General features: G+C 35.4%; 1 protein-coding gene across 8 annotated transcripts in view; it reads left to right on the top strand.

Annotated features, from left to right (window-relative positions):
* Positions 1-12,658, top strand: part of MAST4 (microtubule associated serine/threonine kinase family member 4) — a 351,856-nt gene that overhangs the window by 264,862 nt on the left and 74,336 nt on the right. For 5 of the 8 annotated variants that reach the window (XM_042450934.1, XM_042450932.1, XM_042450938.1 and 2 more), the window contains 6 exons: positions 1,792-1,812; positions 3,956-4,034; positions 5,953-6,110; positions 8,315-8,390; positions 9,095-9,304; positions 12,273-12,374. In XM_042450934.1, the coding sequence (XP_042306868.1) occupies positions 1,792-1,812; positions 3,956-4,034; positions 5,953-6,110; positions 8,315-8,390; positions 9,095-9,304; positions 12,273-12,374 (646 nt within the window). The remainder of the gene's footprint in view (positions 1-1,791; positions 1,813-3,955; positions 4,035-5,952; positions 6,111-8,314; positions 8,391-9,094; positions 9,305-12,272; positions 12,375-12,658) is intronic. The other 3 variants (XM_042450935.1, XM_042450933.1, XM_042450940.1) reach the window with 1 other exon arrangement.

The raw sequence follows: 12,658 nt of genomic DNA, 5'->3' as shown, positions 1-12,658 counted from the left end.
ACCTGTGGTCAGTAGACAGATTAAAAACCCAGACAAGACTGAGTACATATGCAGTACATATTAGGGGGGGGGATTAATACAGAAGACAGTGAAATTAATGTCTGAACAGACTGTTACATTTTAGTCATAGATTTATTTGAAGATCGAAAGCAATTTATCTTGCAGTTTGGGGGATGAATCCAAATGCAGGACAGTACTACACTACACTGTTGTAGTGCTATTATTCTATTTTAATCAATGTGGCTGCCTCCTGTGAAATCCTGTATAGGGATAGACTTTTAGAATCTTCCTCCAAGGATCTCTTAGGCCTTGCTAAACTACAAACCCCAGAATTCCACATGAAACAGATATAGCAGTTAATGTGAAATAATAGTGATATAACAGTGTAATATGATATTGACCTTAGTCACCCTTGGCACAGACCCACCCCAAATTATAGCTTGCAAGTTTCATTGATTTTAGTGTGAGTAATCAGTGTGAATAATTCTGGGTTTTTCAACATCTTCTTTAAAGGTAATAATTCATTCACATATACTGTATATTGCATGCTCTCTTCAAACTCTGCTCCACAATTTTGTTTGCAAATACAAAACACACTTCATATTTAAAAATAATAATTTATAGCAAAAAAAAAGTTTTCCCCTCCATTTTGGACTGAAGCAGTTCTTAAGAATATGTACACTTTAGTACTTCATTTTTACTGCTAGCAGTGAGCATCCTAAATGTATCAAACTGCCATACTTTCATTTCTCCAACTTCATTACCCTTTTACAGTATGAGTGAAATTGCTGTCACTGTAGGCAGATGGTACAATAAAGATACTGACTGGAATGTATGCTAAGATAAATGGTGGCTTTGGTGCTCAGACCATGGAATATTTGTTTTGTGGAGCTTTAGGTGAAAGGGTGAGCAGAGTTTTTTAAAGATGGCATGTTAATATGGAGAGCAGTTTAGATTATCTATTAAACCCAGCTGTTCTTTGATGAAATCTTTCAAAGGACCAAATATAAATGAACAAAGTTCAGACTGTACTATCACCACAAATGCCAGAGCATGCTTTGTACAATCACATCTCCTTGTTGCTGCTCATCTCTTGTGGTCTTTTCTGGAAACATAATAAGATGTATCCTGGGAAAACATTAGGGTTGGAACAGTCATCTCAGTCTTTCTGGCACCACTTTGTCACTGCCTTATTAAAAATTTCGCTACCGGGATAATTGTATAAATCATTCAGGAGACGCCAACTGTAACCTACTTTAGGTGTCTGTTAAAGACCAACCTTTCATCCAGGCCTTTCCAAATTAACTGTGCTATCCAGTTTGAAAACTATTTTTATCCTTTGATTTTAAATAATTTAATTGATGATTCAGTGCTTTGTAAATTAAAGTTTTCATTGTAATATACAGTCATTTTAAACATTTTTATCACACAACACAACAAATTATTATTAGATAGGCCAACTTGTATAGAAATTAATTTCTTCTTCTGCTGCTGCTGCTGCTGCTGCTGCTGCTGCTGCTGCTGCGGTATTTAGTATGGTGATATTTATTTATTGATTGATAATAATAGACTTTGGTATAATAGAGGAAATTTAGAAGATCACACCATTCAGTTGTGCATTTCTTTGCACAAGTTGTAATACTGTAAGTAAGGTTCACTGTGAAATGCCACATGAATTAAATCCCTATCTGTTTTGAAGCTTTCTCTACACAGTGTTATACACTTATACTTACACAGTTATTGCTCCATTTGTGTTTTTATAAAAACATACTTGGTACAATTACATTGCAGCCATGGACATCGAAATGAGAGGTAATTGTCATGATGTTTCATTACTCATTTTTTGTGGTTTGTTTGTTTGATTGTACATTTCATATTGGCTCACTAGAATTGCCAGCTGACTAGAAAAAAATTATCCTAGCCAGTGTCCCCCCTGATGTGAAAACATATTTGCTGAAGGGGGGTGAAGGGAGATGGATTTTTTTTTTTTACTATTAGTAATCTCTTGTCTTGTTGTTGTTGTATGCCTTCAAGTCGTTTCCAATTTACCGTGAACCCAAGGTGAATCAGGGTTTGCTTGGCCCACTGTATTTTTAATTCTTCAAAACAATGCTTCACTTGCCTATACATGCTTACTTCAATAGAAAAAAAGTGGACTACATAATTTACGGTGTCTGGCATCTACCATAGGAATCAGCACAGGAAGGCAGCCATGGGAAGGGACACAGTGCTGTGAAGCTTTCTTGCTTGTGTCCTTTCATGAGGGTTCCAGTGGGGAAATATCAGGTGGAGATTGTCTGGAGATGACAGGCAACTGTTAACCACAAACAGGGAATGTGAGTGGAGTAAGAGAGCCAGTATGGTGTACTGACTGGAGCATTGGACTGCAACTCTGGAGATCAGATTCCCCACTCATCCATGGAATCCCACTGGGTGACTTTGGCCAGCTCACATACTCTCAGCCCTAGAAAATGACTCGAAGGCACACAACAATAATAAAGTGAAGAAGCATTAGCCAGACCCCTCACTCTCAGCTTGTCCTCTTCAGTATTGTCATGTCATATAAATTGGCTCTTGCCTACATTTCCTCTATAAGGTGTATCCATCATTGCACTCCAACTAGAAATGCATAGCTATTCCATTTTCTATCTGCTTGCCCTGACTTCAGAAAGAGAAGAGAATGCTAGTGTCTCTGTGTGTATGTGTTTATGTCTAATTGGATTTAGCTGAGCTTATTGTCTGAGAGAGACATACAGAGGGAGAGACCACATATATTCCTGCACACTTTATTTCTTGAAGTTTGTGAATGTTGGTATCTTTCTTACATAACCCTTAACACCCATACAAAGCATGAGTATGACTTGTTATCTGTGGCTTGGCTGTGATTTGCTTTGCATGTTGCTTATTTTCCTTTATTTTCCTTTTGTTTGGGGGAGAGGTCTGCTATCATTGTAGTCTGATATACTATGGCCTGTGGGAATCTACAGTCAATCATGTGTGGATGACTTTGCTTAGGTCTAGCAATAGATGAACATGTTAGGTCAGTGCTGATCTTTGGTCCACCAGATGTTTTTGACTTTACCTCCCAGAATTCCTAATGCTTGGCCAAGGTGGCTGGAGCTTCTGGGAGTTGAAGTCCAAGACACTTGGATTGCCATAGTGCAGGAACTACTCTTTTAAGTGAAAGAAATATTTACTGTAGGTCCAGGCATAGTATGAAAAAAATGAGTTGCCAACCATATGTCTAAATGTTGGCTACATGTAGCACAGCTTGAAATTGTCCTACACTATAAATATTTCCTTCAACTAAAATATAATGCTGTAAAAATATTTCTGCAGGTTAAAAGATTAAAAACCAGAATGCATTTTAAGTATTGCATCACCCCATATATGTTACACATAGTAGGCCATTGTGATTGGGCATCTGTTTAGGCTATTTAGTACAGTGTGCCCACGCCATACATGGGTGCACTATACACGGCTTTCAGCTTACGTGGAAGCCACATGGTGATAAAAACAATGGTGCGCGCACTTGCGCCGCACACACCACTGCACTGCGTGCATGCACCCCATTGTTTCCAATGGGTTACAAGCATACATGGATTTCCCCTTATGCGGGGGGATCCGGAATGGATCACCCACATAAGGGGAGGGCCCACTGTAGTATTAATTTTCTCATTCACAGTCAAATTATTTTATTATTATTGAAATAAATATTTATGTAATTTATTTACTTATTTGTAATATTTTTATTTCTTCATTAAACCATTGTCTTTATTAAATAAATATTAGTTGATAATATACATAATGAAAACCATTTTTATTATTTTAAATGAGTAGTATGAAATTTGCTTTACTTCATAATATATCATGTTAATCTATAAACTGTGTTCTTACCATTTTTAATAATAATTTTGCTGTTGTTTTATTTGGCTAAACCATAAATTTTTTACAGGACGGATGGACGACGTTGGTCACTGGCATCTCTTCCCTCCTCTGGCTATGGTACAAATACTCCCAGTTCGACTGTTTCAGTAAGTGACTATATATAAATAACTACTTATAAGAATTTTATGGAAAAATTGGACTTCTGTTATAATTTATGAGTTAAGGATAAACTGTACATCCCTATCTGTTTATAGGCACTGTCTATAGTGGTGAAATTTCAACTTCTCTATAGAAGGTTGGTTGAAGGTGCAGGAATCAGCTTTGTGAACAATAATCTCTACTAGTACATGTATACAAGCTGAGAGGTGATAGTAGACTCTGTGGTGAATTAAAAATGCTAACATCCATGAGTGAAGTAGAGAATGCTTTTTCATATCCCATAATTTGATAAAATTCTCAGCGAGCGTTTGGATTCCTGAACAAAAATGATTCATCTACATATTCAGGATAACTATAATACTTTTATGTATCAGATGCAGACGTCCACTTTTTCTGTTTTAACAGCCTTTGACAGTCAAGCTCAGCCCTTTCAGTCAGTTGATTTTTACAGCTGTGGGTGAATTCCAAGGCAGCACAACGCATGTAATAGGAACACAGAATGTGAGAAGCAAAAAATGATTGAATAACATCAATAAGACTTCAGAAAAAACTTTTAATATAACCATAATCCAAGTTCATGTGCCAACTGCACAGGACGAAGTTCAAAGATTCTGTGATGAAATTCAGGAGGAAATTGAGTACACAACAAAATAGAACAGGTTGGTAATCATAGGAAATTTGAATATAAAAGTAGGAAATGGAGCAGGACCAAACATTGTTGGAGAATTTGGCCTACTGTCAAGAAACAACACAGGAAAATATAATGATTTTTTTAGATCAACAGTTGGTTCATTGCAAATATATTCTTCACACAACGAAAAAAAAACCTGTATACATTGATGTCACCAGATGGCCAAGAAAACAATTAAATAGACTACATTATTGGTAGTAGAAGATGACGCAGCTCAATTCTGACTGCAAAAACAAGACCAGGAGCAGATTGTGAAATTGATCATCACTGCTAATAGGAAAAAATAGAGTGAAGTGAAAGAAGTATACTAAATCAATAATTCTGCCAAAATACAGCCTGAAGAACACCCCTGTAGAACTTAAAGAGCATGTAATAATACCTTGTTTCCCCCAAAATAAGACATACCCATAAAATAAGCCATAGCAGGATTTCTAAGCATTTCCACAATATAAGCCATACCCCAATCAAAGAACTCTCAAAGTCATTACATACCAATAAAACTATTTCAAACTACAGAAATGAATTCAAAATCAAAGTAAATTTAAAGTACTATAAAATGTGACAACAAATTCTAACAAAACATCTACAAAACAAATTTGGAAAAGGAGGTTCAGAAAAGGCAGAGGCACTATGGATCATATTGCAAATATATGTTGTATAATGGAGTGCATCAGTTAATTTCAAATGCAAACCATCCTCTTCTTTAGTAGTCTGTAAAACAACAACAACCATAAATTAGGAATTGTCTGATATTTAGAATTTATGGAGATACTTGGTTTATGCATTTTAATTTCAACACATTTCAAGGCTAATACAAATATTCTTACAGGCTTTTCTTACAAAGCATGAAATATTGTTGCATTTGAATTTAGAATAGGGAGGATCAACCTCCAGTTTTTGTTAGACTACATCTAGTATTGAGGGCTGATGGCAGTTGCTGACCAAACATGGGGAGAGCCATAGCTTGCCCACTTCTATGTAGAAACTGCTGTAACTTGTTGGCAGGAAACTGTTCAGGAGTGCATGGTGTGTCTGTACATTTACATGTAAAAGATATTTGTGTAATATTTAGGCTTTTAAAATATCCAAGGTTACAGTTTAGTTAACTGTGTTCAGAAAGCTGAAGGATAAGGAAGATTCTGTGTACAATAAGTGTAAATGTTTTAGATGTTTCTGGCTGTGGTATGAATTAATGTTTCACATGTTTGTTTCAGTCATCCTGTTCCTCCCAAGAGAAGTTACACCAGTTACCATATCAGCCAACACCTGATGAACTACATTTTTTGTCTAAACATTTCTGCACGACTGAAAGCATTGCCAGTGATAACAGATGTAGGACCACACAAATGCGGCCACGATCCAGAAGCCTCAGGTGGTTATACTGTCTGGAAACAGACATTATATATGAATGTTGGCATCTACCTGTTGGAAACAGCGACTTTTGGGTATATATCTCATCATAGGATTGTTGTGCTTGAGAGAAATAAAAAGTAGCACTGATTGTATTTTAAATCTGCTGTTTGAAATTCCCATGTTTCTGAAATTTCTTCCACTAACCCTAAACACAACTGTGTTCAAATCATGGCCTTTATGATTAGGTTTATAATTTTCAGTTTAGTAGTTTCAGGAGCTAATATTCTTCACATTAGTTTGGGTACATCAGTAGAAAAGCTTTCAAAATATTTGAAAAGAAGACTCATCTATACTTTCAAAATCTGTGTGACAGATAAATGATTCAGAATTCCTAAATTTAGAGAAAATTCAGTTTTGTGAACGTTTCTTCTTCATTCATACTTCTGACTACATTGCATTTTTAAATAAAGTGCTGCATTCATGATACATAAACTCTGTTCACTATCTGAATTTTGTGGGACAGCAGCATTGTATAATACTGTAGTGAGTCACATTCTTGACATTATTCTGACATGTGCAGACTAGACTGGTATGCAGATTGCAACTCATTGTAATATTATACAGATCTGTTATCTCATAGCATTCAGGTAGTGAACAGATCATGAATGCAGCATTTTGTTAATAAATGCAATGTAGTCAGAAGTATGAATGAGGAACACGCATCTGTTTTATCCAGTTATCACCCTCTGTTGCTTAATCTCAAATTAGGGGAAAAGTTTCATGGAAAAATAGGATTAGGTGATCATGAAGATTCTGGCCCAGTTTAAAAAGAACAGCGGTTGCCAGTGTCTGGTGTGTATGATGCAGCTGGTGTCCAAGAGTCACAATCACATCCTGCCACCCACAGGCTGGTAAATTTCATTCCATGAGATGAGAGTTTAGTTTATTGAGCCAAGTCAGGTGAATTTTGTCATACTCATTTGCGCAGTGTATTTCTGATTTGTGATAAGTCAAGGGCAGGTTTGGGGGCCAATATTATGAATTTTATATGACCTATGGATAAGTAAAGAGTAAAAGAGGCACATAACAAAGGATGTAAAGGATGAAGCAAAGAAAACCGATGCCAAAGAGTTTATAAAATTCTGGTAGACATTACTGTTTTGCTCACCCTAAAGACTAGATGGATGAGGAGGGAACTATGATAAATGATGCAGGTGGGGCTAAGAAAACATGCAAATGTCAAAAATTATATAAAGGCAAAACAAAGAAGATGGTGACTATTTTAGCAATGATTACAGTCTTTAACATGAATATGATAACTTTCAAAACTAACAAACCAAGAGGGCTTGAGCGTACGTGCTTTTTGCCCCATTGGGATTCCCCGCGTAAAGCGAGAGCAGACTGTACTTTGCTCCACAATAGTTTGTTATTGATGAACTTTTACACAGAGAACGCCATGTCAAATTTGACTGTGTCATCTAAGGTGGTCAACATTAAACATATTTATATAGTAAAGTGTAAAATAACATATGTATATGTCTAAATATTATTTTTATTTTTAATAAGTAATTTTTATTGAGGGCCATGATGATGATGATGATGATGTAACCTTACCCAGAACTGATTTGCACACCTTCATCCCCAGATTAGGACCCTTGATAGTAAACACCTCTATTTTGTCTGGATTCAGTTTCAATTTATTTTTCTTCATCCACCCCATTATTTCTTCCAAGCATTCATTCAGAGGAGACACACTTTCCTTAGCTAAACCTGTTTTTGAAGGCATGGAGAAATATATTTGTGTGTCTTCAGCATACTGATAGGCACCAAAGCCCATGTTAAGCAGGGTCAGCGTGGCTAGTATTGAATGAGAGATCACCAATGAATGCCAGGTGTCGTGGGCTATATTTTAGAGGAAAGAACTAGCCAGACCACCTCCTGAATATTCCTTGCCCAAGAATACCCTATGAAATCCATGAGGTCATTTAAATGGACAAATAGTTGAACACACACACACACACACAGAGAGAGAGAGAGAGAGAGAGAGAGAGAGAGAGAGAGATATTTTTATTATTCACAGGGAGAGGTGGGAAAATACAAATAAAATTATTATTGTTGTTGTTGTTGTTATTATTATTATTATTTACATACACATACACAGAGTTAAACCTCATTTTTAGTTCTTTCACGATGAGATTTGAGCATAATCTGCTTTACTTGCAGCCCTGGACGTTCTCCTGCCTGCTGTGACCATGAAATAATTATGATGAACCATGTATACAAAGAAAGATTCCCAAAGGTAATGCAGATTATTCAATGTATACCCTACCTAACGATACAAAATCATTATCCTAAAACTAGCATGTTTTGTTTTATTTCAAATGTCAGATTAACTTTTTAAAATAAAAAATGATTGTAAGAAAGCAGCAGTATTTTTCAAACTATAAATTAGATATCCATGCAGTTGATCTGTATCAGAAAGATAACATGCTAGACCCAGAGAGCTTGCATTCACTCTTCATGCTACAGTTCTTCATGAAGTCTAAATTTTTCGAGGATTTGTGGGAAATGTGAAAGGTCTTCAAAGGAAAGAAGGCACTGACAGACATTTGTGTATACAGTACATGTGGAAGTGAAATGTACAACACTGTTGAATCTGCATAAACTGTATTATTACTGGCTCTTTTCTAAAGAAAGGGAGTCCTTCTTCCACTTCCATACTTCTCTTTAAAAACCATTTTACAAATATATCTTGTATATTGATATTTAATGACATTATTGGTATATCTGAAGCTTCAAATTTAGAGTTTAGGGGAAGGAGATGATATTTTACTTCCTTATAAAGGCTTGTTATAATTTTACTTATTATTTTTAAAATAGCCCATATCATATATGACAGTTCAGGAGCTAAACTATAAACTTTTGACTTGCAAGAATGTTAATTTAAAAGCCCAAGCATGGTTTATAATACACTGAGGAATCTACACAACTTTTATTGTATAGGCTACTGCTCAGATGGAAGAACGGCTTCAGGAGATTATTACCAACCATTCTCCTGACAACGTCCTTCCCTTGGCAGATGGAGTGCTGAGTTTCACCCATCATCAGATCATTGAGCTGGCTCGTGATTGCTTAGATAAATCTCATCAGGGTCTCATCACTTCACGATATTTCTTTGAATTACAACACAAATTGGATAAACTCCTGCAAGAGGTAAGGACTACTACATAAAGGTTATTTAGAAATTGGTGAGGTATATTGGATTAAGAAAATATATATCTGAAGATATTTATTACCACTGCCTTACAAAAATAAATGCACAAAAACACACAATTCCTTAAGGGGTTCTGTTAAGACCAGTGACCTTTGCAGCTGCCTAAGGGACCTCTGAGTGTTTAACTTTAGAATAATGGGTTTATGAAGCACATAAACCCAGTTTATGTTCCCATAGAGAGTACTGTAGTTTAATAAATTATTTCTGTATCTTAGATAAAATACGCTTATATTTTTCTCTCTTGTTAAAAAATAGAATGCTGTTTGATCTACTAAATATTTGCATGAGTTGAACAAAAGTTGAATAAAAGGAACTAGAAAGAAATTTAAGCTGCTGTATAAATAGCTGTATAATCCTGCTGATTAACTCAAAGATAGAAGCTGGCAAGGGTTTATAGTAACTGTATCCTAAAATTCAGCAAGCTTATATAGATTTTAAAATTTAAATATATAATGTTTGCTTTTCACTTAGAAAATAACAATCCTTTGGTGCTGCAGGATTCTCTTTTAATGAAAAGAAAAGAAGAGAGTCCTGCTTCAGTATTAAGAATATGTAATGGACATAGTCAGATTATTATTGGCCCTTTTTTGATCTGATGCTCTCTTGTTTCTTTCATGGCATTTTATTGCTGTGGACTGTCTGTCAGTTATCTTGCTAGTTAGTGCACTTTGTTTTTTTTTTTTTAATTCCAGCAAAAACTGGAGATTTTATAGTTCAGGGACCAATGCACATGTGTACATGTTACTTGTATTCATATGACAGAGTATTTGATGATGAAGAATTATATGCCAAAATTATTACATAGGATTTCAGTTCATCCCTCACCATGGTCTACTATGCATGCAGTATACCTTGGGGAAATATTATTGAATGTTTCTCATTAAGCATGATAACAGATATAATTGTATATTTAAATATTGCTTTAGTTTTTAAGAATGGGGCTTTTTAATCATGATCTGAGTTCATGGGATGAATCTATTGTCGTTAAATTGTGGGGGGATAGTGGCTCCAGAGTCCTCTTGTAAGTGATATCTTTGGGCTCAAACTGAGCTTTTATGGTTTTCATTTCTGTATCCTTTATTTCCAAGTATGAAAACTCTTTTGTGCCACCTTTACTGTGTTCATCTCAAACATAAATCCTACAGAGAAGCCTGCTGTTTGTTGGAACTAAATTCTGGGAATACACTTTGGGTTTCTGATGATGCATTTCTTGTCAGTTCCCAGCTGTGATATTCAGTGGATAGTTGAGTCTCCTGCTGTTTGGCACATTGTGATTTCTTTGCAAGGCTAGGGAAAGTCACAAGGCATCTGAGCAGCTTGATTTAGCTGACATTTTTTTGTACTTCTAAGGTCAAGGTCAATTTGAGTTTAATATTTTTCTATGGCACCCTTCTTTTACTTTCATAGAATGGTTTGCTCCCAAGCTCACCTAATATTGTAGGTTTAAGCCACTGATAAAAATAGAAATGCATTAGGCATGCTGATGTTTGCTAGATATCTACAGCTGATACCAACATGTTGAAAATAATTTACCCTGTTTTGTTTTTTCAAGTCTACATCATTTCTGCAATACTGGAACACAGCTGTTGTTCAGTGTTGCTTTTAAAATGTTTGAATTTAAAATACTTTATTTAGTTTATGTGTTAGAGATTTTATCTAATGAATTTAAATGGTTACTCTCTAGTAATTCAGTCACAGGGAACAGCTAATAAAATTTTAACTTGTTTGTTTCACCTTCATTCTCATGAATATCCACCTAGCACAGTGGAAGATAAAAAGTGGATAGGATTGAACTTTCTCCTGCAGCTTCTATTATTCAAACAAAGAAGCACCTTTTTGAGATATGAACAAAGGAACGTCAATATCTTTCAGCCAGAAGAAGCAACATATGGCTTCTTTGAATTCATTAGGTCTATTCTTTATTGGTAGGGGAAAAAAAGTTAGAAAGTAATTTGGAATGCTATACAAAACCTCTTGCAATTTTTTTTACAACCTTTCTGAAAAATGCTTTCTGAAAAAAAAAATATTATTTCCATTTCTTTTCTGATTATGTGTAGAACTTAGCATCCCATTTATTTCTTTTATATCATTCACCTGCTGTCTTTTCACCAAAATATGTATACTGCTTGCTTCTTATACAATGGAGATGGAACCAAAATGTATACTCATTCAGTATATATATTCAGATTACATAGGTCAGATCTAAAAATTCTTTACTGGGTTCAGTAAACTATGTCTTGAAATCAGCACGTATGTCATTTCATAGCAATACTTTTGTTGAATACATTCCATATATGTATCAGCTGGACAGATGGTCCATAAGGTGCTGCTTGAAGGAAAGCAAGACACAAACATATGACATAACAAACAGTTTGTACAGTCAGCCTGACAGTGCTCATCTCCTGTTTAGTGCTGTAGAGTGCAGTGGTGCCTGCATTATCATGGTTTGAACTTAATTCAATCTTTGATGCTTGCAGCTATCATGAAGATTTCTGAATTACTGCTGAAATCAACTTATTCCTGTTTTTTCAGTAAATCCATGTGGTTTATAATAAAATTCAGCACATTGAAAAGGGCCATAACTTTTAAAAGTCTTGCAAGAACTTTACTAAACCTCCTCCCCAACTCCTGCCCTCTACTTTCACAAAGATCAGTGGCTTTGTTGCAGATTTGTTCATCCTGTCCAAAGAAATCTAGTTAATGGAGGTCAAACAATGAATATTAGTTATATTAATATAATATGAACAGTTTTGGTTGGCTTATGCGTGGGTCTGTCATCAGTATTTCAAGGATGTGGGTTGTGTTGAAATGATTATTCTACAATAATTCAGAGCTATCTTGATTTAGCTCATCATATTAGTGTTTTTTCTGTGTCTGTATTAAATATCAAGACTATTTCTTTGACAGGCTCAAGAACGATCAGAAAGTGGGGAACTGGCATTTATTAAGCAGCTTGTCCGAAAGATACTTATTGTCATTGCACGTCCTGCTCGCCTACTTGAATGCTTGGTAAGATTATGCTTACTTTAATCACTGTGAATATTTGGATTGCCATTGAAGCTCAGTGGAATGCCTCCAAAGGATGAGTGGAGTGTATTAGTTTTGTATTGCTGCTTTTGGTACATTTGCAAAATGTTAAATACATTTGTTAAATACAGTCTAATGAAGTGCAAGTTAGGCATGGATCCTCAATAGCCTTGAAATGATAGTGTTGTAATTGTGGTTGGTTTTTTCTTGTTGTTGTTGTTAATTTTTTTCATTGTCTGGGACCAAGTGTGTGAAAGCCAGACCAA

Source organism: Sceloporus undulatus, chromosome 2 (assembly GCF_019175285.1).
Source record: "Sceloporus undulatus isolate JIND9_A2432 ecotype Alabama chromosome 2, SceUnd_v1.1, whole genome shotgun sequence".
Lineage (NCBI taxonomy): Eukaryota > Metazoa > Chordata > Lepidosauria > Squamata > Phrynosomatidae > Sceloporus > Sceloporus undulatus.
This window is presented reverse-complemented; position numbering and strand designations above follow the sequence as displayed.